The following is a 26,057-nucleotide window of genomic DNA, read 5'->3' as shown; positions in this document are numbered from 1 at the left end:
CCCGCTTAGAAATTACACTTGGAATACGAAGCGAGGAGATCCGTCTAACGACTATCTGGCTCAAAGATAAGCTTTTTGCAGCCAGACCCGACTTCGTAATCGGCTCAAAAAAAAAAAGAAATAAAAAAAAAAGTAAGGGAAAGACACAATCCAGAAGTTGGAAAGATACAGCCAGCCGGTGACCTTCGGTATTGTTGAACAATGGAAAAGACTATTTCGTCTACGCGCGAACAGACGCTGTAATCTTCGTTTACACAAAGTAGGTACTCCTCGGCTACTTCGTACGAGTGTATATTATTTGCAGAGATGGTATCAAACCGGTGAGAATCACCAAGAACTTCGCTTCTCCTTCTTCTTCTTCTTCTTCTTTTGATTTGTTTCTTCGAGACCAGCTTCTGGCATTTACGACAGATAAGACAACCGCAACTCGTGTGTCCGACTTTATTTCAAAGGACAATGCGACATTGAAATCCTTCGCTGAGAATCTACTTCGAAACTTTGCAGAAAACCCCAATATAACGAACACAGCAAGTTGCACACCAAGTTCTCCTCAGAATGGTCTTTTTATTTGATATTTTGAAAAAGCGAGATCGATATATTCCATTGTGAGAACGAACAAGCAAGCTGGGTACATGACTATCAAGTTTTACTCTAAACAAAAAAGTTGCGCGGTAAGAGGAGCCGATTTCCACCAAAAAAACATGGCAGACTCTTCGTCCGAGAGAAAGAGACTCGCGTTTCGGCGTTTAATCAGATGTTATGTAATAATGAGAATCCAGTTGCACTACCATATCATCTAAACGTCGCGACTCTTCAACTTTACAGACTTTCCTCCCACACCCAAGGCGAATGAAAATCTGATCTGATAGAAATGGTGAGACTAGAAGTCACGATCGATTGTTGCATGAACAAGCCAGCGTCGAAAAATCTACGCAGTGAACGACAGCTTGTGAACAACCCCAGGCTTCGACGGTTGATGGTTCGGTGAAGATAAAATCGGCGCGGCCTTTCAATTCATCCATTGTCTCATGAATATGCACACGAGCCCAAATGTCGAAAACCTCGACACGCGTAAATAACTCGCGGATTCGCGAGTCACTGATATATTATATTCCGCGTTACGAGGAGCAAGGCGGATGATGGATCCCTCCTCTGTTTATTAACCTGCGCCAGCGATATAAAGATTGATATAGGAGGCTTTTCTTCTCGGACCCGGAACTTTATCGACGCTTAACTGAGCGAGATTGCCGAATGAAACCGCGCCGCGCGGAAGCCAGGTAAGGGATCGGGGTGAAAATTATCGTTCATACCCAAACAGCGAGGGTGTCTATAGCCTCCGTGAATGAAGATATACCAGCGCGAAACCGGCACTGCGCGCCGAAGGTTTCGACCCCCTTTAAAGCTCCCGATGTTCTTTTGCTCCCTTCATTTCACCCCGGCTCAGCTGCGCGCTTTCGCGTGTTTCCATCCATTTTCGTAAACGTTCCAAGTACGTCCGGCCAATATCTCTCCAGTCTAGCTCCCCTTCTCGCGGAACAGAAGAAGCTTGAATAAGCGTTAATCGACGCGCCAGTCGACCGATCCTTCGTTCGTTCCCTCAGTTACACCATCCTTGTTGTCTCGGAATTCTCAAGCCGCGTTATTCGCGGCCTGATAACCCTTTTCGGATTCACGCCAACTTCTTTTTTCCAACTGGAGCTTTTGCTACGGGTTTTATCCCCTTTTGAAACGTTGCGACTTGGTCATACCGATTATTATTTAATGGTTGAAATATGGCCGTATGCCCTCCGGACGAAGAGGCTATGAAAAGAAGAAAAATCCACTTGAGAATCTCCAGTGACGTTATTTGCACCGACGATAGCGATTATGAATGAAACAGCGTCCTGTTTTAAAGCTTGTATCGTTCGAATTTGCTCAAATTCATTTTTATTACATGGTAGATGAAATTGTTGAACTCAAATTCACTGTGTCATTGGCGTGAATAACATCGCTGAATGACGAGGGAAGCAGAAAAAAAAGTGAAAAAATCGTATCAATTGGATTACTGAAAAAACCTAATAATGTGGAATATTTCGGCAATTATTAACGCGAACCCAAGTGTGAATTGCATAAACCTATGAATTGGCATTGCGTCAGCTTTCAAAATTTTACCTTTTTAAAATGCAAGTCCCATTGCCGAGGTCTCATTCAGAACGTATCCAAGATACATGACTGTGAGTAACGCAGAAAATGGATTGAAATTCAGAAGGATAAAACGACTGCGAGTAGAAGAAATAAGAAATAAAAATAGCAATTTAAGGGTGGATGGACAGGAGATGCTGGGGCGACGATGAGGATTAGGGTGGCAGCAGAGATGGCTGGTGACGTGCCGCAATTCCCGACAAGACAGTCGTGATTCGAATCCGGAGGAAAAGAAAAACAGCTGAGAGACCCTTCACCGCTCCGATCTCCTCGAAAAATTCTGTTGGCTCTCCGCCTCCGCGTCTTATATACCATGCAGCTCCGCGTATATCTATATACTCATTGAGGGTCGGTCGTCCCAATGCTCTTCTCTTTATCTTTCCAAGTTTTTTTTCTTCGCGACTGAAGTCGAGGCGAGAGTGATATATGTTTTCTACTTGCCTCACCTTCGTATTGAATTCACGGACAGGTGCTAATCGAATTGGGTTAGAAATTTCCCAAGCTTGCTAAGATTACATCCTGGCACCAAGGGAATTGGATTGATTTTACGATCTCACGGAGGAAATTTGGCGCGAAGTGCATGCGCGTGTATGACGAGGACTCGGAAATGAAGGGAAAGGAAACAGGGAGAACGGCAGGAATCAGCGGTCTTTAGATTTTCAACAATCTTGGTGACGTCGGGAAGTATCGTAAAATTCAATATGGTTGATCAAAAAGAAAAAAATTGAAAAATGTAAATCGCAGTCAGTTTCCGCTTGATGCTGGGGTGACCGAACGGCGTATAACATAATTTATCTATTTTTGCTGGCTGCGCCCGTTTCGGAGCAAGTCTTTTCAAAGATCCTGTATTACGATCATTTCGCTTCGACCAACAATACGTTATATGATTTTTGCATAATTTTGAATACTTGAAGTATAATTTCCGGAATGATTTTTCGCCGAGATGCTGCGACACATAACTGTTTTTAACAGCAGAAAATTCAATGACTACCAGCATTTCTTTGAGATACGAAGATTTCTTTAAAAATACGTAAGTCGAAAGCATTAAAATTACAAACAGAAGCTTGCATATTGGTGCTTTATTTGAGATCGCTTTAGAACGGTTAGAAATTTATAGATTTTACTCTTCGATGGCTGATTTTATTTAGAAAAGTATTTTACTAAAATTTACTTAAATACCATTCTTATCAAGCTGAAATCGTAAGACATTTAATTTTACAACAAAACATAAAATCTGTTACGTTAAGTGACGTTGCAGAAAATTATAGTCTTCGGAATAGAACGAGGTATCGTATAGCGAAATTTAACGAATCTGCCTGATTTTTTACAGTTCCGCAATAATTTGCAACGACGTATTGATACCCAACAATAAGCTTCTGTTTAAAGTCCCCACATGTTCGGTTTTCGAATTTTTTATGAGATTTCGTAGCTCAGGAATGTAACAATTTGATAAATTATACTTAACGTACGACCTTGTTCCGTAATAAATTGAATAACAAGTATCTAAATTCCAACTAATCAACTTCCTCCAACGACTCGGAATCGATCAGCTGGAAAGCTTTGCAGTTCTTGCAAGCTTGAACCGGCTGAAAAAAACGTTTCAGAAATTCTCAGTTCTCGAGCCTGAACCCCGTATCGAGACGTCCTCGTTAATCTTTCCCTGATGTTACTTCCACACGATGTACCATGTTGGAATCACTCGGAGCATGAAACGTGAAAAACCAAATATATGTACGATACGTGAAACGCTGGTTTCGACGGTAAAATATCGGCATAACGTTGTTTACAAATAGTTGCAGCGCAGCCTTCTATTCTCATTCCGCTAACGGAACGCGCCGTGTGATCTTCGGATGAAAATTTCTTTCGCCGAATCTAAGGACAGCGAAAACTTCGCATTTTCTGTTTTCTGCCGCGCGTCTTACGTTGCAGGGGGATAGATTTTAATCAGGTGGATATAAGAGTCCCCTAAACTAAGACGACCCCAAAGTCCCGCCTTCCTAATGGATTGCCACACGACGCTGCATCCTGCTTGACTCGACGCCATTTTCGTACCGAAATTTAGACCGAGAAAAATTTCATTTGTTATAGTAACTAGAAGAGTTCAGTAAAACAGGCATCGTTGAAAAAACTGTTTGAATATTGTTGGTATTACGAAAAACAAGGTACGCGTAACCATTTTGCACTATCGTCGATCCTTTTTTGGTTACTACAACGCAAAATCATATTCTTCGGTTTACCCGACTTTTTCAGTTAAACAAGGCTTTAACATCAATTTATCGTTGCACAAGCATTAAATTTTCGCAACAGTTACGAGAAAATATAGTAACAGTGATCGTAATGAGAAAGAAAAGTAACAGATACCAGACTTTCTGGTAACAGCTAGAAAACTAATTTTCATTTTGTACCTAGAACTGTATTTTTCGATTGTGTTAAAACATGAAAATAGTTGAGGACCGAGCGTTAACCGGAACTAAAAATTTTACTCAGTATACCTCGAGATTGCCCGATTCTTGGCACGGCTGCAAGATTGGAACAGTTTTAACCAAGAATATAGCAATTGTATATTAGTGTGAAATAAACTGTTTTTTTCTTCTCATTTTTCACCGAATTTCTGACATCCCTTACTGGCACGCTCATTTCGAACGGTGTTTTCTACTCATTAGTGGAAATGTCAGGCAGAAATTCATGCAATTAGTGCTGAGTGCAACGTCTGCTGTAACGAAATTGCAGCTGTAACGATTCAGCTTGAAACTTAAGTAATGGTGCAACTTCGTCTGCAGGCTAAAATACGGGTCTGTTAATAATTATCCGTAATAATATAATATGTATTGTAGGTATTTATAATTCTTGTTCTGAGAGTTGCGACTTTGCGCTGCGTTGAAAAACTTCTTTACCCCGTTTTTCCACATTGGATTTCTGTAGTGGAATGAATACGCGCACACATATAAATATATATGCATGTATTTATTTATGTTAGTAGGGAGAAGAAACGATCCGTTATTTGTAACGTCGTGACTATTACTCTGCAGAACCTGACCCAACTTCGAAGGAACGTTGTGCTTGGGAAGTCGGAGATTTCACCGTCGGATTAAAAGTTGATAAATTATAATGCCATAAAGTGTATTCAGCCGGGCTAGACGTTCTCCGCCTGGCGTTCTGGCACGATAACTTTTTTCTTCTCCCCTTTCCCTTGTTCATTGGATTTTCTTCATCGGAATAACAAGTGTATATAATATAAGGAAAGTTTAATGCAGCGCACAAATATCGACTTTCATCAAGCGATAAGCGGTATGAAAACAAATTATAGTACATTTACTCAACTTGCGCATCCGGTAATTTGAACCTCGGTTGTTTGTACTTTAAACGCACGTTTTCAAGCGTGAGAACTCGTTTATTATCCTCCATTCGTTGGATGAACCCCCCATTCCAGGTATCGCGATAATCAATCGCAGTTGAATTTGTTCCTTGAAAACGTTGTTGCGTACAATATCCTGTGTAGCCGAAAAAAAATGGATATACAAATTAAAAAAGGAAAAGAAAAAATTGTGAAAAACAAGCGGGAAAAGTGTTGTTTTTCATTTTTGGTGTTTGTCCAACTTTAGTTTACCGGTCATTTGACGTTTTGTGTGCACGGAACACATCGCAGCGGGAAGGCAAATAGCCAAATATTCACGCGCCCTCTGACGGGGCAGAGAGATAATATATGTAAATTCGAATGTTCGTCTTTTACGTGTAGCGTGAGAAGCATCGCATGTAGGTACATACAACATACGCGTATAACACACGTAGCCGGGTACGCGTGAACATCATCCCATGCCAGAAAGTTGTTCCACCCTTGGCTGAAGTATTGCAGAAATTCGAAACTTTTATTACAATACCAGAAGCACACAAAGGAGAGAAGGGCACAATGCTTGCGGCGATAACGCGCTTCTATCAAACCTGGTGGTAAAAGCGTGGCGACGACGCCAACTTTCGAACGGAGACAGCCTGCAGCGATTGATGATAATAATCGCTGATAGTCGCAAGCCGAGCTTAGTTCGACAGCAAGTACGAGGCTTGCTCGAACATTTTGGAAAATTTTCATAACTCGTGTAATATTTGTGGGTAATTACGGTATTCGGATTTTCATCTTTCACAACGAAGAGACGAATTCACGCATTAGTGTGGACGAAAATTTTATAGCGACTAATTTGCGTCGGTTGGAACGTCGTAGCTTATTTACAGCGTATAAAACATTCGTGTTATACCGAGAGTTTGGCTTTAACTTCCACTTGGGTTGATCCCTTCAAAAAGTGCTGAAGCTTTACCTTTAATGTAATTACCCCCTAGTATATCGTATACTCAAAACAAACGGAAATTTTCAGCCGTTTCGTGATAAGGCTTGATAGTGCTATTATAGGCGCGCTTTTACACGAGAGAATTTCATCAAAATTTTAACTTCATAATACGATATGAGACTGTGTTTGTTATCACATGCATAAAAAAGTAATATCTAAATAAGTATTGCCGTTGGGTGATTCCAGAAATTATACTATAAGGACTAAATTTGCAGTGGCAAATAAAAATTGAAATTCTGAAAAGTCTAATTCAATGTACATGTTAATTTTGCTCAAGTTAAGCAAAGGAAAAAAAATTAACCGCTATGTGGAAACCGACTAATAATCATCTTTTTTGAACAGCTTTGGGCGAGCTATATAAAATTTAGGTAAACATCACATGCATCGATGAAATTCCGTTCAGTCGGATTATTTTGTGAGAAAAAAGTTATGCTGCTGTAAGCGATGTGTAAGAACGTAATCACCATTTTATACGTCTGACGTGTTTCGTATTTTGTGTTTTCTACGCTGTTACACGTTGCAATTTTCTTGCGAAGAAAAGTACCTAACATGTAATTGCCTAACAAGAAATTACTAGCGAGCTCGGCAGAGCCAATAAGTGAAATTTTTTGTAACCAGGTTATTTTCTGGCTTCCATATCGTTTCAGGGTCGAATACACTGCAGTAAAAAAAATATATATATATATACATACAGACCTGCATATATATATATATAATAAAATGCTTTCAAGTACCACGCGCCATATACGATACTAAATTGGCAGCTCTAGAATCAAGTGCAGGTCTGTTTCAAGTGAAACCAGGCTGCGTTTCATAGCGTAGAGATCAATTAAAAAAGCTTTTTAATTTTGTTCAGATTCATTCAAACAGAGCTGATGTAATAAAAGTATAAGAGATTTTCCCTAGTTGACTACAAACAGACTGAAATGTCCAAAGCAGCTTTTGTACCGTGATATTTTTCTATTCCGACGAACTGCTAAAAACAAGGTTAATACTTTTCGTAATCAACCGGGGTAAAAGATTACGTGGGCAAAGAGAAAGCAAAAAAAAACCCAGAGAAAAAGTTAAGTGCCTTTTCGTTGACGAGACGAAAATGTAGCGACTTTCACCGAATTCTGTATACACAGACTGACCAGATTTTCAATTGATAAAATCCCTACTTTTTTCACTGGAAACCAAAATTTAGCTCGATTCTATATACCTATACTGTATGGGTGGTGTAAGGAGATAAAATTGTGTAATTCAATGTGCATGTGACGCAAACCGAATCTGTCCGTAAGATTTTTCCTATATAATGTTACAAGTTACGTTTACACGTGCATGTAAGTATGACGTGATTGTGATTTTGTGACAATAAATTTCGTCAGAAAATACCACAGAACAATCAGCGAAGTGCTAACAGATTTGAAACAATACGCACAGCAATTTTAGCTCTAATTGAACGACGTTATTGTCATTTATTCCTATGTGTACTATGCCAACTACTCACCGATTGTAATTTGTTGATCCTAGTCGTTCGGTTTTTTTTTCGGATTCAAAATGTTATCCGAAGAATGCATATTGGTTTGATAGTACGAGACATGACGTTTTCAATAATCAAACTTGTAAACTTGAAAATTAGTCGTAAAAGTCAAAAGTCACCAGGTCAAGGACCTGGACAGCCAGAACTACGGAGCGCTTGTCCCTGAAGTTGAATTTCACCAGGTAGCGGGTCTGGAGCGCAGGAACCACGGAGCGCTTGTCCTGGAAGTCGAATTGCACCAGGAAGCGGGCCGGAAGCGGAGGATCCAGGCGATAGAGAAACCGGCACTCGAAATCTGCAGCGCGCGATTCTCATCCGTCCGTTCTACCGCGCGGTTGTTTCCAGACTGAGGAATTCGGCTAACTGATATTCGTCGTCGACGATTACTATAGATCGATGAAGTCAGAGAAAAAAAAATGTGGGTGACGTCACTTTCTGAACATCCGAACATCCAAACTTTGGTTTCGAACTTTGATACTATGTATGATGTATGATATGATGTACGATGTATATGATGTATGATGTACGATGATTGGTAGTCATAAGAAATCATTTGATATTACGGAAAGCTGGAACTTACAATAAAACACCTGTTGAAGAAACAAATTTCTCAATGCATAAGTGGATTAATTTTTTCATAGTGTTTCTTTGGATTACTTCCGATTCCTTCGATAAATTGTAATCTTGAGAAATTATATGAAATCACTTAGCCAAAGGTGAAATTTGTTTGCCAAGTAATATCCCGTAACCACTCTAAAATGAAAGCACCTCATCATGAAATATTGCAATCAAGCGTTGTTAGTTTTTTCCGGAATTAATGGCCCCTCGTATTTTGTTAATTCTGTCCATTCACCGCGCGATGTTTCGATTTGGTTGTGTAATCAAGTTCGTGTAATACCGGTATATGAAACATGCAAAATCAATATGTCGTCGATTAATTCCGAGCGCAAATAAGGCCTGACATTAGCGAATAATGACCTCACGGATCGTCGCTAAATTATTGTCACTCTACACGGGCGGGAAATAAAAAGCTCACGAGTTGGGAGGAGGACAATACTAACCAGATCTGGACAGCACACGATCAACCTAAAATTAGTTCCATTGTTCCCCTCGGTTATTGCATGAATAAATTGAAATCTACTTAACGAAGTTCACGCCCTTACTTTGTTGTTTAGCGAAAAAAATTACACTTTATAATAGAAAAGTTGAGTGAAGGTTTAATATTCAGATCCAACGAATAAAAAATATATGACAGAAAATCATTTATGTATTGAAAGCACAAGCACCAGTGAGTAAATGATGCGTGTATTTAGAGTGGACTTTTTCGACATCCCAAATAGGCAATTAATTTGCAATTCAAGGCTTGGATCTTGAAGCAATTTTATTTCATAACGCGAACAATATAGCGTGAAGAAAAAAATAGTAGCAGCCCGAGCTTCAAAGAATTCATAAATCTCAGAATTTTTCACAAATTTTTCTACAGTTTGGTAAACGAGTTTTCGTTCTCACTTCATTTTGCTTCACTGTTACTCATTTTAAATACAATTCAGTCCGACATCCTCCACTCGAGTGTTTAAATTAACTTTTCTTACGTATAACCGTTTCTTTCTCACACATTTCGTCACTTGGAATTTTTTCTCGCACGACGATTTTTCCTGACATATTTTATTACAACATCTAAGAAACTCAACTGAACGATTGAGGACTAGAAATGCGATTAAAAGCTAAGCTCGTATATCCACTAAGTTAGATTACTTCATCACGTTTAATGTGACGTTTGTTCGCGAATCGATGAAGTAAATTTTCAGACAAAAACGGAAAGGTATTTCAAGATTCATTGCAAGGCTGTATTAATATTCTCTAAGATATTAGAGAAGATTTCGGTCGATTAAACTTTATTGTAGTAAGGCTAAGCCAAATTTGTTTTGCCAGACAGACATTGGACTCGGAATTCCGGGCACTTTGATGTCGTTTTTACAAAAACCGTATAATTTTTCACCGTGGATGTATTTCAGGGTAGAAACATGACGGCTGGGAAGTATAACGGAAAGTTTTGATGGCCGTGACCGCTGTTGCGCTGTCGCAACACGAGTCGGTTCACCTAATGGGAGGAGAAGAAAGTGGCCATTAACAAGTTGGGAGTATCGGGCCGGCGATACTTGCGTATTTGCGCGCCCGGCATCCCCTCTGAAAAATCGCTGACCATACTTTCGTGAATTTTTCAAATATACATCTCATGATAATCCACGCTGGAATTTTCCCATCCCTCTCGCCCTTAACGTTTCGCATCCGTCTTCCCTCGGGGAGAAACTTTCCGCGTTCCATAAGCGTAAGACTTTTGTCAACTTGACAAGCTCTGCAGGCTGAACTAATGTTGCGAGAAATCGGCGTGTGCGGGATGATAATTAATGCCGGAAGCAGAACTGAGGCAATTCCACCGAATCGAGATTCCCTCTTGCGTTGCCTTCGGCCGTCGAACCTAACAAGGCAAACAACCGGCTGCACTGTACGACTGAAACGCATGTACCGCTGGTTTAACCCCTGTTTCTGTGTACTGTTACGTAGCCTGCCATCAATTAATTCATCATAAATTTACACGGACTGTCCGATGTTTAATTAATAGAACCGTAATTCCGTCGCGGAAACTGATGACTGTTGAACTTCAGATATCAATTTTTTTTCTCTCAAGTATTATGAATCCTGGAGGTTGTCGAAAGCTCGTCAGAATTTACAGTGGGTAGTCAAAAATTACTGCTGCACTCCGTCTCACATGAGCTAGAAGAGTTCTCAAGAATTTGTTGAAGTTCCAGAAACTGGAACCACGCTGTAAAACTACTACAGACACTGACATGACCATAGTTATGTCAGCACGATGTTTCATGGCGGATTTCTTTCCAGAGTATATTTATAAGTAACGCAGCTGGCTGTTGGTATAGTACAAATTCTTAACTCACCGATCGTAGTCAGCACCGTAAGAGAATACAGGAATGCTTTTGCGAAATTCCATTCGTAGTCAGGCACCCTTCGCTCTGTGACGCCGTCATGTTTGTGCGCCGGAGCTGAAGAACCGGCGCTTTGGGAGGCCATCATGTCTTCCATTATCCTTTTCACAAGCTGATCCTGGAACCTTGCGATCTCTTGTGCTGCTAGTCGCGTCCAGTTTTCACGGTACAGGATGTTCAGGTTCTCCGTAATGTCCCACATGTTTTCCACCGTTCTCGAACGCGCCTCGTGACTGACCTGAAAACACACGGGAGGTGTAAACGAGGTGCATGAACTGTTTGTGTAAAAGAGAATTTGGAAAAGCTCGACCTTTTCACTCAAAGTTACGATCAATTGCACGTTTAATCATCTGGTGAATGTTGTATTAGCAAAAGAAATAAATAAAAAGGATTTGCGATGTTGTGAAAACAATCTCGAGCTTGCACTGTACAGAGTATAAGAACCAGATTCTTGGGATTCATTTACGAAACATTGTACCCTGGTTTCGGCTCCGACACCTTCGCTGGGTTGGGTTGTTTTCGAACCCCAGTACTCAATTTGTCGTTCTATATTTATCCGCTGGATCGTCGTAAAGGAGATTTAGCACCGATCCAACGGATTTGGCAACCCCTTTTCTCCTTGAACTCGTCGACAATAGACACTAAAGTCTCTTCTCAAGCTTTGCCATTACGATTGAAAGACTCTCCTCGACAATCGTCGTACTCGACCACAATAGGCGGAACAAGATAGGACTGATCGTACGAAAATAGAGTCCAATAAGGAAATGGGTCTAGACGTAATCTCGTGTCCTTGATGAATTGATTCAGGCGTATTGTTATTTGAGATGTAAGGATCTTGTGCAGAGTGACAGGTGGAAAAACTGCTTTTTCTATGTTAATTATTTTCAATGTTGAACACGCGTCTCACGTCCCTCGATAAGGAATTTTCATTTCTCAAATTCACACGGATACGCGAAATTAAGTGTCGTGCCGACGGCTTTACGGATTTAAAGTGCTGTTGAAAAATCCGATATCGGGCCAGTTAATTCAACTGAAATCCTTGTCACTTAAGCTGAGCGTAATCAAGATACACCGAATGATTTATAGGTCTGCTGGAATCCGCGGCGTCCACGTGCTTTAGCAACGCGTTGAAGTTCACATCGGATTCCAGCGCAAGTTGATTGCTCAATTCGAGCTAATTTTAACGAAAATAACAAGCACTGAAGTGCGAGAAAGTTGATATGAGAATGAAAAATGATCAGTACGACAAAAATCATTTTTGAACAAGAATGAAACCAAAATCTCCGCTGTTAACAAAAAATCAGCTTATCAGAACATGTAACAATTCGATTAAAAATAAAGATTGAGCGTGGTGCTGTATTGCCCAACAAAAGGAATTCTTTCTCTTGAAAACTTGATAGTTTATACCGAATTTCAAGCTCTGGTAGAATCCGATGGAATGTAACGTTTTTTTTTTTAAGGGGAAAAATTGAATACGACGAAAATCACTCGGTCTTCACATTTCACCGCAAGTGCCTAAAAATTCTAACCACATTCAAAGCTTTTCCTGATGTAATAAATTCTTGTAACCCAAGTGCACGTGAAAAAACAATCATCTGACTACAATAGAGAATTTCACGGTGTTTGAGGTGCCCGAAATGTGACGAAACGATAGATTCCGAGTATTCGTAAAAAAGTGAGATAACCAAGGAAAAGTGACTGACCTGCTTGAACCACACAGTGGTGTTTCGTCTCATGGGTTGGTTGTTGTTGGCGATAGTCGTGGCCAATGTTCGTTGGTGCAGACTTTCGCTGCCGCCCTCAATGGCGAGGAAAATGAAGCTACCGAGAAGCGTGTAGGCGACGAGAAGTGCGCATATTCCAAGATTAATGACAAATCCCTTGAGAAATGAATGATGACTAGCCTTGTCCGGCACACCGCCAAAGCATAGACACTTTATCGGCCTCTGTTGAGATTGCGGAAGTTCGGCTTCCCTTTTTAACGACGAAGTGTTTCCGTTATTGGCAGCCTTGAACCCCTCGTACGCCCGGTAATGTCGGCTTGTATCTTTTTCCATTTTTATCAACCTCCGCTCTCACATTTGTCCCAAATGCTCCGCCGCCAGCCGACTGACGCAGATATTCCGCCTCCCTTTAACGTCTAGCATTTATCGCGGAGTAACTCTAATCTCTAGCCGCTTTTCTCTGACTCCGCGACACCGTTGCAATAAATTCCGCCATTTTCCACGTAAAATTGTTCGCGGAAAGCCGCTCTCTCCTCCGGCGAGATCGCAGACCACGGCATGTTTACCTTCCCACCAAATTTCGTAACCGCGATCATTCCTCGCCGTTCTCCAATCGCGCCCAGCAAGTATACGTTGTCGATACCTCCTCGGATGCACTCGAGATATTTTATGCCTGGTACCCGTTTATCTCCATCCGCCGAGGGTGTCGAGAGCCCAATTTTCCTTTACGGCCAATTTCACATCGCCCCGAATACAGGGTGGAATACAGGGGTGATTAGTATGGGCTGAGGCGAGCCAGTAATTTGCTTATATCTTCCTAAACCCTAAAATTGGTTCCCGCCTTGGGCCAGTGGTTCTTTTTTTCTACCCACTTTCCGGCCCTCTTCAAGAGTATCTAAGAAAGGCGGTCGGCACTCAGCGTCTTCCTGCTTCCGGCGCTCGGTGGTGTTCCAGTCTGTAAAAAAAAAAAGAAGAGGAAAATGTAATTATTTTTAAGCAGGTTTACTTTCAATTATTTTTAATTCTTCACCCTCAAAAGCAGCGTTTCGCGTGTAACGTTAAATCGATACTACCTACTGCAGATATGCCCGCGTAACTACGTTCACAAACAAGAATCGTAATTGCGAGGGCTCTCTTTCTCTCGATAAACGAGACCAGTGTTGAGTTCCACGACGTGTCAGAAACTCGGTTACTATTTCCGATGCGTTAATTAATATTTGGAGGGTAGAAGTTGATCAACTGATCGCGTGCTCAACGGTAGCTTCGAAAGCAATAATTGCTTATCTTCTGGATCACTCGCCAAAGTCCATAGCTACTATTTCGGTGCCAATATTCCCGGGTTCATTCAACCTTCCGTTAGCCAAAATTACGCTTTTGAAGGGCCGGCAATAATCATCTCGCTGCCCGATACGCTTCAATGCAATGCGGTGGTGTAATGAACTTTTTTTTTTTAATTTCACGTGGTCAACGCAGTTGTATCCAGTTCCTACATCTATTGGTTTTTCTATATATTTCTTTCACCACTCGTGTCGTGGCAATTTTTTTATAGTTATTCCAGCCGACACATTTCTCCGCTAAAATTTTAATACCATGTCAAATTTTTGTCATTTCTGAAGCAAGCGTTTCATCTCTGGCCAACTTCAATGGGGCCGGAAATCCTCAGTCGCAAGCAATTTTCGTTTTGTAAATATCCTCCGGGATACTTTGTGATAACCTAATGATTGTGTTGGCCATGAAGGATGGAATATATGATGAATTTTCGAAACTTCGACAAAGCTTTTCGTACCGCTAGTTTAGTTTTTCGTATTTATATAACGTATACAAACCAACGGGGCAAACATAGGCGTTGGATTCTTTGTGCCAAATTATATGTATATTTCTGATTTATTACCTTAATTGATAGTTGTGATCCTCAAACATTCCGTTACTCTATATTGCCCTCGACACTAAACAAAGTGCAGGCTTTCCGCATTTGTGAAAATAAAAATATCCCAGTTGTAACGATTCTACGCCCCTCTGGGAACATTTTTTCGGATTAGTGTAAACCCGAAAATTATCCAACACTGAATATCCGACAAATATTTGCGCTCGAATTACATGAAATAGATTTTATTCAGGCGAGTGCAAAGGCGTAAGTCGAACGAGCAGGTAAATACAGATTTCAAATTGTGTCGACACGTACAAAATCGAATAAATATTTTTCTGCAAATACATGACACACTCGATAATAATTGGAATGAATTTTAAAAGCAGATTGTGTAAAGTGGAGAGTTTCTTCTTCATTTTTTTAGTCATTTTTCACCTTCAGAGAATAGTATACATCGATAAAACGTAACTTTTTTAATACGAAAAACGTGTTTCTTCATCCAAACATTAATATGAACGAAAAAATTACTGAACCATTTCAAATATCGACTGTCGAACGGTCGCTGAAATTGAGGTCAGTTAAATAGAACTAGATTCATCTGTTCAAAGGTTGAAATTCACTGATAGACACGAAAACCAGCGAGTGAAATTTGTGAGCTTCGCCGGGAGCTTTCAGATTCCGGGAATTGCGATCATGCATGGTATGAAAACCTAATTTCTTCCCGGCAGGGTGCGTTAGAATAATATGTCGTTAATTTTTCGAAATCACCAATTTTTCGAATTTACATTCTTCCAATAATATCACCGCATGAAAACTGTATACGTCGTTATCTCGGGTGACTACACGAATTGGTGTTTTCTTTTCTTTTTTTTGTTTATTTTATTTGATTTTGTTTATGTTTTTCAGCGTGCCTGGAGATCGGGTTGTGCTTGACGCAGTTCACAGGTAGGTGAAGACTACTGCATGGGAAATAAACAGTGCAGGAGGAAAGAAAAATGCAATTGTTATTCCCAACGGGATAGTTGCATACTAGTATAAACAGGATGAAACATGCAAGTCGAGCTTCAGCTCTCCACGAATTTCAACTGAATTTATTTCCCGGCTCGCGACGATCGCAAAGCTTCATTTTACTTCTGTTGTTGTTTTTGCTGAAAAATTCACCCCTCGTAATCTCGTATTCTAATTCGCGCTCCACTCACTTCCACTTTAAGACCCTGACGAAGGTTTGAGTGGCTGCTCGCTACCCGCGTATGATGGACAAACAACGGAGTGTCCTCGGTGATTTCGTTTTTAGAATTTAAATTTCAGGCACAGTCTGCAACCAACGTTGCGTCGAGTTTCGAGAAATCGTTTGGTCAATCGAGTCGAGATGAATCAATGATTCGAAAGGCTTTCAGTCTGCACACAGGTTTATTTTGTCGAACATGTTTATTCAGTTTACGCAGCTAAAATAAACATATTTTTCTGAATTCGTATGCAACAAAATGATGTTAGTTAAATATTAACTTATTGAATACTTCACGTGTCCTAAATGGGAAAATTTTTCTTCCATATAATCGAAATTTACTTTAACCCGGTAAATTTTTTTTTTCAAGCAAGTAAATTTCCTCGTAAGCTTGTATTCAAATATATCTTTCATTCCTGAGTATGGTCAATGATTGGTTGCAAAGTGACTAGGAGTTAGCAAATAGTGACAATGAGACATATGGTTAAAGTATATAACCTGAATTGCATAAATCCAGACGGATTTACCCTAACTCAGAGAAAAATTTCAATAACTTTTTCGAATTATAGTTTGTCCAACAGCATGCTGCAGTATAAAAATATTTGGGTTACGCAAACATTCTGGGTTCAACTCCGCGTGAAAACTGTTCTGGAGTATAGTATATCAAATTAAAAATGATATCAAACATGGTGTCGGCTGATTGCGAGGTAAAATAAATAATTTCTTTGATTCGCGTAAGTCTTCTTCCTCTTCTAAGCAAAGCAAAAAATGTTGAGAATCTTTAACGTATATTTGTTCGACTGTGTAGCAATGTTAAAATTTGTTCGATTCAACCAAACGTCGTTTGAATAGATTGAACTTTCCTCTTGAGTGCACTGTTGAATTGCCTGCGTAAAATTTCTCGAAAATAACCGGATATACATCCCCTCTACGCATGATATTCCTCCCCCGAACGCCGCGACGCGATGTCAAAACATACGCATCATTCGAGCCAAGTTCCGCGGAGGCATCGTTCCATTTTTATTCGAACGCAGATCGAACAACTTTTTGGAATAGGGGCCGCCACCTGTCGCCCATAAATGCATAGCGTATGAGATGAGATCTCGTTTTACTCGTCAACCTCGCAGCCTCGCCGAGTGGATCAGCCACTCGAGTCGGCAGGGTTGCAGCCCGATTTCAAATCCGTATACATACAATCCGAATGATGTTTGAATTAGAATTTCGAAGACGTCATGCGCAGAGTGTCGCCAGAGTTCCGTTCGAAGTAGCCTAAGACTTTTCGCCGAAGGGGATGTGCGAGGGAAATCGATTAAGCGAACGAAGGGCTTCGAGACGGGGACCTTTTCTTTCTCATCTCGCTTCCTCCCCCCCCCCATTCTGCCAACTTTTTTTCACCACACTGACCAGAAGTTGTTCGCGACTCGTATTGAGAAACTGGGGCAACCTAGACCGCAACAAACATCCCTCCAGTCCTCTTTCCTCTTTCCTCTTTGGCTCTTTTCCGTCCCTCCGGTCCCTTGTTCCACTCCTCTGTGTGCTTTTCTTTTTGTCTCTATCGCTCCGCTCGCTGGTCTCTGAAATGAACCTCAAACTGTGACTCGAGGGTGTGGGGTGGATATTCTTCCGTGGTGCGCAGACTGTATTAGCGAGATGTAAAACGAGGTAAAACGAATGAATTCGACTCTGAATGCGAATGTGAATGATAATAATAACCGTAATTAAACCTTCTGCCTCTTTCTGCCCACCTCTTCCTGAAGCTTCAACAGACGGTTGGACATTTTCCGAAATTATGTGTAATCCTCGGTGTATTACAGGACTTGGCTTACGTTATTATACCAGCTGTCTTTGAAATTATACTTTCGTCGTGCAGGCTTACCTACCCCTCTAAAACTGTCACAGTGGGATAATTATTAAAAGCTGTTTTTACTAGGCAAACGAGATGAATTCTGCCGAGATCCTCGGCTACTGGATTTGTTTCACCGTTTTCCCTTGTCTTTTTTCATTTGATCAAGCAAATTCTCCTGCATCAAAATTGTTACGAGTCGACTTGCGAATTTCCCAACATTTTTCTTTTCACTTCCACACACATTTTCTAGACGATTTTTTGCAAGAAAAAAAAATACTTAATAATTCTCTCAAGCATATTTCAATGTTCTTTCATCGCTTGTTGGTACATCTGCGATCTCTACTGTTCCTCGTCATAATTATCCTGATAAGCTTCGCAAACAATCGCAACTTCATAAAAAATTTACGTTGTAATGAACAATGAAGTCACGTTGGACGGTAAAATTTTGGATGACGCATTCGCAGAATGACTGGAGATAGCTAACGGAAAAAACTCCCATAAGACTCAAACGGTCACTGCAGTCGTTCAGACGGATAATTAAATAGGAAATTCCTTGCATATCGGGTATAATTTGTAGAGAGCTAGCTGTTGAACAGAAGAGTGATAGAGAGAGAGAGAACGAGAGAAAGAGAGAGAGATAGAGAGAGAGAGAGAGAGACAGATGAGGTCGAGGGGTGAAATCGGGGGTGCGCGCCCTCCCTCCCACCCTTACTCACCTCGACCCAGCCATCGCTTCTAATAGTTATGTTACGTTACCGGTAACAAATCGAATTGCCCAAGCAGTTGAGATTCGAGTTAATTTTCGGCTAAACTGTGGCTGGGAAGTATTTCCTCCGCTGTGCGGGTATTTCGCATCTGTGTGCTGGCTGGCTGGCTGGCTGGCTGCCTGGGTGGATGGAACTACCGAAACAAATAATAGGCGATACATTCGCCACAGCTGTTCAACTAACTTCGCAGCTTTCTCTCTCTCTCTCTCTCTCTCTCTCTCTCTTTCCTTCTCTCTCTATGTGCTTGACGGCGTTTGCCGAACGAGTGGAGCTCAAAGCCTACGGCAAAATAATTCTCGCCTGCTTTTCTGCGCTCAAATGTGCGCACGCGTGTTTCTTCTGTGTATCCGTCTATTTACTCCACCCGTTTACCCATGTACAGACGTGTATATTATACATAGACTTGTCGTATTCCTCGGCGCTAAGGACGATGATAAGGTCAAGGGGGAGAGAATCTCTTCCACCTCGTCCTCCCCCAACATACACCCCGTGTGTTGAACAGGATTTTCTAGGCTCGTACGAGGTACCGCAATGCCCCAAGAAACGTAAGTCACTCATTTTGACTCCCTATCTTTTGAAATTCAAACCATTTAGCGAGTTATCTTCTTCACAGTCTTCCGCTGTGTTTCAATCTACGATTCATTGACTTTGTACTCGGTTCATCGATGCGCACGGTTTACGCAGTTACCAATTTTTTCACGCTACTTTTGACACCTTGTATCTGTGTTTTCCTTCTTTTTTTTTTTCAACTATCATTTCGCGATGCTTACTGCATTTGGAAATAAAAAATCCCAGGAGTCCATATTGAGAAAAGGCAATGCAACAACTTTGAAACCACTCAATTTCAAATTGGAGTATAATTTTGCTCTGAGTAGAACTTTTGGTGAAAGGTCTGATACTTAACTGATTGTAAGAGATCTGTGCAGTATACTTTTTACATTGTACACGAAAATTTCACGAAAGAATGGTAATTGATCTGCAAATTCAAAATATACACTCTGTGAGCACAGAAATCAATTTGAGAATGAAGAATATTGACGAAAGGAACGTTTTGTACTTTTTGTTTCGAGACTTGATTGGCATCCCGTTCAATTTCAGAGTAACATATGAGTGTTGAAAACACGACGAGATATTGAGGGAGGGAAAAAATGACTCCGTAGTAAATTCGTCAGGTGCTCTAAATTTCCGAGTCGTGGTTTTATATGCAGAGGAAAAACATGTGTGAATATTTTCACAGAATGGGTGCTTAATCAGATGTGCGTGGTTTGGAATAAATCGCATGCATTGTTATTTCACGTGGAAAATGCGAACGAAAAAAAAATAAACAGTGTAAAACGATGTTAAATTCTGTCGGGGAGAAATATTTTGCCTACTTGGACGATTTTTGAAAATTTAAAGAAGAAACTTTGCGAAATTATTGAATTTTATCTACTAAAATCGAACAAATTTATTAGCCTCTTAATCATTTGGCACTGATTTGAAATGAAGTATAGTCATTAGATTTTATGTTTCGAATTTGAGTTTAATCGATATTTCAATTTTTGTATGTTTTAGAAAGATGTTTTACTAAAAAAAAAAACTGCTTTTATAACGCGATCAATAATTCATTTGATTCAATAATCAGATAATTCAGGGGTTTGAATCCCCGAAATATCCACGTATCTCGAATGAAAAATTTTCAATTTTGGAGTTGGGTAAAATGGGCTTGGCTTGGTAGATTTTTCTAGCCCACGCCGAGAAAAGGAGATTAAAGAAGAAGCGTCAGGATGACCGTGGGTTTTATTCTCTGTGGGGTTGTATCTCGGAGTTTCACTTTTCAATAAATTACGCGACCCTTTCTGGCGAAATGGGAACGTTCGTTGACTTGTGGCATTAGACAGTTTGTTTAGCTCGGAGAAAAGGTGAAATTTGTTGAGTATCCCCTAAATCTGGTCCCCCTCGACCAACGCCAGCCACAGACTGCGATCTTTCCCTCGCTTCCTTCCTCTTCTCACATTTCTTTACTTTTCCACCCCGCTTCAACGATCCGCTTGTTCCGATCCGTGTATATTCACAGCTGCGTGAGTACTTTGAAATTTTTTTCTATTCCCGTAAACATAAAAAAATGTGATAATTAAAACGAGTGGAATCGTCGCAGAGAAATTGAACTATCCAGGAAAATACCATTTCTGAAGTAAATCAGTTTCAGTCATTTTCCCCATATCTTTGAACATCGCAAGACATAATATGTATCACAGAGTGAAATGGTTATTAAGTGAATAACAATGATTTCTATTGCTCGATTCCGATTAAATAAAAAGAAAAATTGGAAAGCAAGCTCGATTTGCGTACTTTTGAAGATAGAAAAACTGCAGTCGAATTGAATAATTGGTTGTCGAGCTAAAAATTTTTCAAATTCATCCACTTTTCAAGCCGTCTTCTCGCATGCATACCTCCTTGAAATACCGAAAGGGTGGAACTGTACGTACATACAAGTTCAGACGTGCCCAATTAGCGAATACTTCCAAAGTCAAGAGGCAAGACGAAGCTACGCAGACGGAGTCCGCGAGTGATCTTCCGACTTATTGCCCTGCGTTGTAATTTACAGAAGTCAACCAGCTGGGGATTCCTGCTTCCTCCAACACATTACAGCAGCCTTCCTCTTCCCGTCTGTCTTGGAGTTTTTTTCTTCTTTCGCGTAGATTTGAGAGGCTTGTCTCCCCCTAGTTCGACGTCTCTTTCTCTTTTCCTTCTTCCCCCGTTTTTCTCCCCATTTTTTCTCGGTGTCTGCCACTCACTCTAATTCGCGAAATTGGATGAAGTATCACGAATCTCTCGAATAACTTTTCAACTAATCAACCAGTCGCTTTGTCAGAGCTTTGTGGCGCTTAAGAGATACGCAATCACTGTTCAGAATTACTATAATTACGAATCCCGTAGTAATTACAACTTGTCTAACGAGGTAATCAGGGGAACCTGAAACTTTATACCGGTTAGCAAAATTCTGGAATATGTGCCCTCCCAAGCACATCTACGTTTAATTCGGTATCAATTACCCTGAGTATGAATGGCGTTTAACTCGATGCAGGAATCACAAAACTATTTCCGGTAATTTCAGGCTATGAAAAATCATCCAGACGATAGGAAAACTCATCATGTAATTCCTCCTTACTGACGGAGTAGCATTTTTAAATCCAGTCAGCGTTAAAAAATACCTCAAGCGGACAAAGCCTTGTCCTCGTTCTGCTTCTCGGAGGGCACAGCTAATACTCTTTCTTCAGTTAGCAGTCGACCCTCGGAAAACTTTTTGCCCGTATACCGACGGGGCTATAAAGTAATTTGTGAAAAACGTCTCCGCCGAGAGGGAAATGTTGTTTGGCTAATGGAAAATTTCTGGTGCTCGAAATTGAGTCCATTCGTTTATGGTTACTTGAGAAAACTCCTCATAACTCCCACCCTCGAACCCACCGCGTGAGATTTAAACGATAATGGACAATGCCACGGAGCTGGATTAAATCGTGACTGGTCGAGCACCTAACGCCGGAAGTATAATTCGAGCATATTTTGCCTCTCGAACGCCGCGAAAATCTTTGGGAGTCTTGCGCTCCGACACTCTCTAAACGGCTACAGTTTTTGCGAACCGACGTAACAAATCTAGAACGAAAGCTCACCGCTTACGGTTGTGATGCCGGAGGATCAATGGCTCGGATTTCCGATCGGTTTTGCGTACTGGCGCATAAATAAACATGCAAGTGTTTTCCAAAAGAGCCTTTGCAGCCACCTTCGACGGCGCCCACTCCGTTCTACTTGCGGATCTTACCGCATCCACATTATCGGCTTGCGAATACGGTACACAGTGGGTATTAGATACATCTTGCGGATTTTACTCGGTGGTAAACTGTGATTGATCGTCATCAATACCGAGTTACAAAAGCAAACTTGAGTTACGAGTTCACCGGGCTTGAGAGACAAAGATTATCCACATTCCGTTGAACCCAAACCGAGTAATATTTACCAACATTTGGGTGTTAGGAATGGGTCATTGCTTGGGGGAAAACCATGAACCAACAGTATTGTTGGTATATCTAGGTGAAGGATCGATGGGTGATGAGAAAAATAAAAACTCATATGAAAAATCTACGGTAATATTACTTCTACCAATAATGGTGAACAAAAATAAAGCGACGTTGGTAGATAAGAGTTCGAAATATTAGTAAGTTACAAAATCACAAGCTGCGAGTAGATTTACCACCGAAATTCGCTACCTCATTGTGGAGGATTCGAAATGAGAAACTTTCCGTCAAGTTTTCACGAATTTATTAGTTTTCCAATAGTACGTTGTCAATTTACAAATGCTCAAGCCTTGAATACCCTTTCGTTGAATTAAGACCAACCCATATCACGTCAAAACACTTTCTCCAAGAATGAACCAGTGTACCACCAAAAAATAATTGATCCATTCTCAGTCGTGAATATTTCTGTATTATCACGAGGCTACGATTCATCCGGTGGTTGAGTTAATGATATTCGCCCACACGAGCGTGAGTGCAAAGTATCCTAATTCGGTATAGTATCCAATTTGTCGGGTCAAGTTTGACGTCTATTGCCATCCAGACCTAATAAACTGATGAATTATTCTCTAACAACACGTTTCAACCCCTGCAGCAGGGTGAAATACACGGCTTGGGGTAACACCTACGCTTTTCACCTGTGGTAATGGCGCAGAACAATGTTTCACGCAGTATTGCTGGAACGACAAGATTTGGGATATAAATAAAAGCTGCGATGTAATTACGCGTTGATGAGGCGCTGTGTGTATACCACCCCCTCCCCCATCTTCATTTGCTAATGCCTTCCACCCTGCGCACAACCGCGAGGTATACCTCCGGGATCTTGTTCACGTTCTGGAATGTCACTCAGGAGTTTCATTCGGGGTAAAATACCTGGGCTCCGTTGCCTTGGCCGAGGTTATCAGCCGGAGGGTGATGATACTTCCTGTTGAATATGTGCTTCGTCGAGGAGGCCCCTCACCGTCCGCAACAACAATTAACAACCAACTATAACTGCAGCTACAACCACCCTGGAACGCTTCGTGAACGAAACCGAGAGAGAAAGATTTTTAAACCCTGAACCTTGAGTGTAATTCACGCATTTAAAAGGTTTGAACCAGCCGGATGAAGAAAAAAGTTCAGCTTTATAACTTCGCGTTTCTATGTTTTCAGAAAAAAAAAAGAAAAAAAAGTTCTTGCAAGCACCCCGAAAATGAAAAGTCGAGTTTTTACTAGTTCTCGACGTTTCAACGTACAGAGAATCATCTCGGATCATTTTCGGATGGAGGCCTGTGTGTATGTATGTATTTATATATGGGTCTCAATCGATGCGGCTTTCCGAAACTTAGAACTGATTAAATTTTGGTTTTGCTCGGTCGAGTACTTTTTGAATTATATGCAAAATCCAAAATAGCGAATACAATATGGTAGAAAAAATCTAAAACTATTTGGATTTTGGTAGAAATTAGTAGGCAGAGGTTGTTGGGTCACCGACGACGAATCCAAGGTTAGATTTCCCAAATTTGAAACGGTGGATCTATTAAGGGGATTGAAAATTTTTGAAATCAACATATTTTCATATAATACATCAGGTATCTGAGGATTTTCAAATCGTTAATCACAAGTCTAAATTTTTTTTTCGAAATTCGAATTGGATATGAATATTTTTTTCTGCGCGCTTTGAATCTGCAGTGCGAATACGGGAAGTTCGATGGCTGGCTAACGGTTAGCCTAAAGCCGCTTGTTCGTGATAAGCATCACCGGACGGTCGTATTCCAAGTCCTCGGTAGCTCAGATTGGTTCGATTACAGATATTCCAATTATCGTAGCAATGCAATATCATATAATCCGAGTTACTCTGGTCGTGCCTGAAAATGGGACACCAAACACATCGTTACGCTTGATGAAATAATTTGAAAATTTTCTAGGAAACTGTGTTCGCGGAAAATTGTATATAATATATTGAACGGGGCTGTCGAAAGTTGAGCTTTCGTTATACTCGGTTGTTGACAGCTGAGCGATTTTGCTCAACTCGATTGTCACCGCGTGGCATACATTATAGGTACACAGAACCAACGACACGTACTCTGACAGTAAAACGTATAGTGTAGTTCGATAACAAATTGCCAGCATCAGCAAAGCAGCGAAGTTACATGGCGTGTTTGATGGGTATGGAAAATTTTCCGGTGAATAGCGATTAATCAGAGTCTCTATAAATGCGTCAGGCCGTTAATCTGCGATTTCGTCCAACGATGATTATCGCACAATCGTTGAGCGCGTTTCACGCACCGCAGCCTTTATGCGGGACCAAAAGTTTGCGCCCGAGCTGTCGCGAGCTGACTTGACAATTTTAATTACAACTCTGATTAATTATTAGATAAAGGTTAATAGTATTATCGACTCGAGGGGAACTGACGTCGATATTAAAGGTGATCGTTTCAAGAAAGCCGAAGCGACGTTGCGAGTCATGCCGACAAAGGGATTCGCCGATTTTGACAAAAAATTATTTAGACACTCTTGAGCCAAAATAGAGACACACGTGTTTCAGTGCTTTATCAATTGCGCATTTGCAGGCAAGAAAATTTTTTTTTTCCCAAACTTATTTTCAAAACCATCTGGAAAAAATCTCATTTTTCAGAGAATTTTCCCTCAAAACATATTGGTCGTTTTTTCAACTCCTTGAACAACAACATTTCGTCTACTTCTATCATGTGAAAATCGATATTGGACAGAGTTACCTGAATAACAATAATATTCCAATTTCATTTCGAGTTACATTACTGTGAAATGAAAATTTCTCAGTATATAGGTCAAGTTTTGTAGCTTGTAGTCATATTTCATTGAATAGCTAGGTTACCTTGGATGTAGAATATTTGAAAAACATCAGATATATAAAAAAGAAAATACCAGAATTGTCTGAAAAATTTTCAGGAAAATGGCGTCTTTTTTACTACGATATATTGACAATAAACAAGATTTCAAAATTTTTTTCCTCTCCCGGAAATGTCCAATCAGTAAAACGCCTAAACACCAGTTTCTTTATTTTGGCCCACGAATGTGCCAACATTTTTTTTGTTGAAATCGTACGACAAAGATGTTGAAGTGGCATGATCTCTCCTTGTGAGAAATACTGATTACTGTGGGAATAAAGCATGGAATTTTCTCACTGCACCAGGTGTTCGTAAAGAAAAATACCTCTGGTTATAACTCTATGAAACAAGAGCGCTGTGCAATCGTACTGAACAATTCTCTCTAATCGACGTTGTTCCTTGAAGTAATTCAACGCTATTTCAGATCGAGAGAGGAAACACTGCTTTCGTATATAAAGCTCACAGCTTGGAGCCGGTATTGTGCAAAACCTACAAAGTCTGTTCGTAGAGAGGATGGCTCTACTGTCTATAGATGTGTGGGTAAGACTATTAGACGGACCGGTGAACTAGGAGCATGCTTCGGAGAGCGGAAGTTTCCTCAAAGTTTCCTCAGTCGGGTTGCAGGAATTTAGTGCGTTCATATGCAAAGCTTCTTAGCGAATAGTATTACATCATTATATTGTAATTT

The 26,057-nt window shown here is 40.6% G+C and overlaps 1 protein-coding gene across 3 annotated transcripts in view; it reads right to left on the bottom strand.

Annotated features, from left to right (window-relative positions):
* Positions 1-26,057, bottom strand: part of LOC124177680 (TWiK family of potassium channels protein 18-like) — a 242,542-nt gene that overhangs the window by 46,326 nt on the left and 170,159 nt on the right. For all 3 annotated transcript variants that reach the window (XM_046560318.1, XM_046560316.1, XM_046560319.1), the window contains 2 exons: positions 12,746-13,721; positions 10,995-11,280 (listed from right to left, as the gene is read on the bottom strand). In XM_046560318.1, the coding sequence (XP_046416274.1) occupies positions 10,995-11,280; positions 12,746-13,099 (640 nt within the window). In that variant the 5' untranslated portion in view covers positions 13,100-13,721. The remainder of the gene's footprint in view (positions 1-10,994; positions 11,281-12,745; positions 13,722-26,057) is intronic.

The sequence above is a fragment of the Neodiprion fabricii genome, chromosome 3, assembly GCF_021155785.1.
Source record: "Neodiprion fabricii isolate iyNeoFabr1 chromosome 3, iyNeoFabr1.1, whole genome shotgun sequence".
In the NCBI taxonomy this organism is placed as follows: Eukaryota; Metazoa; Arthropoda; class Insecta; order Hymenoptera; family Diprionidae; genus Neodiprion; species Neodiprion fabricii.
The sequence above is the reverse complement of the archived record's forward strand: the minus strand, read 5'-3'. Positions and strand labels throughout refer to the sequence as shown.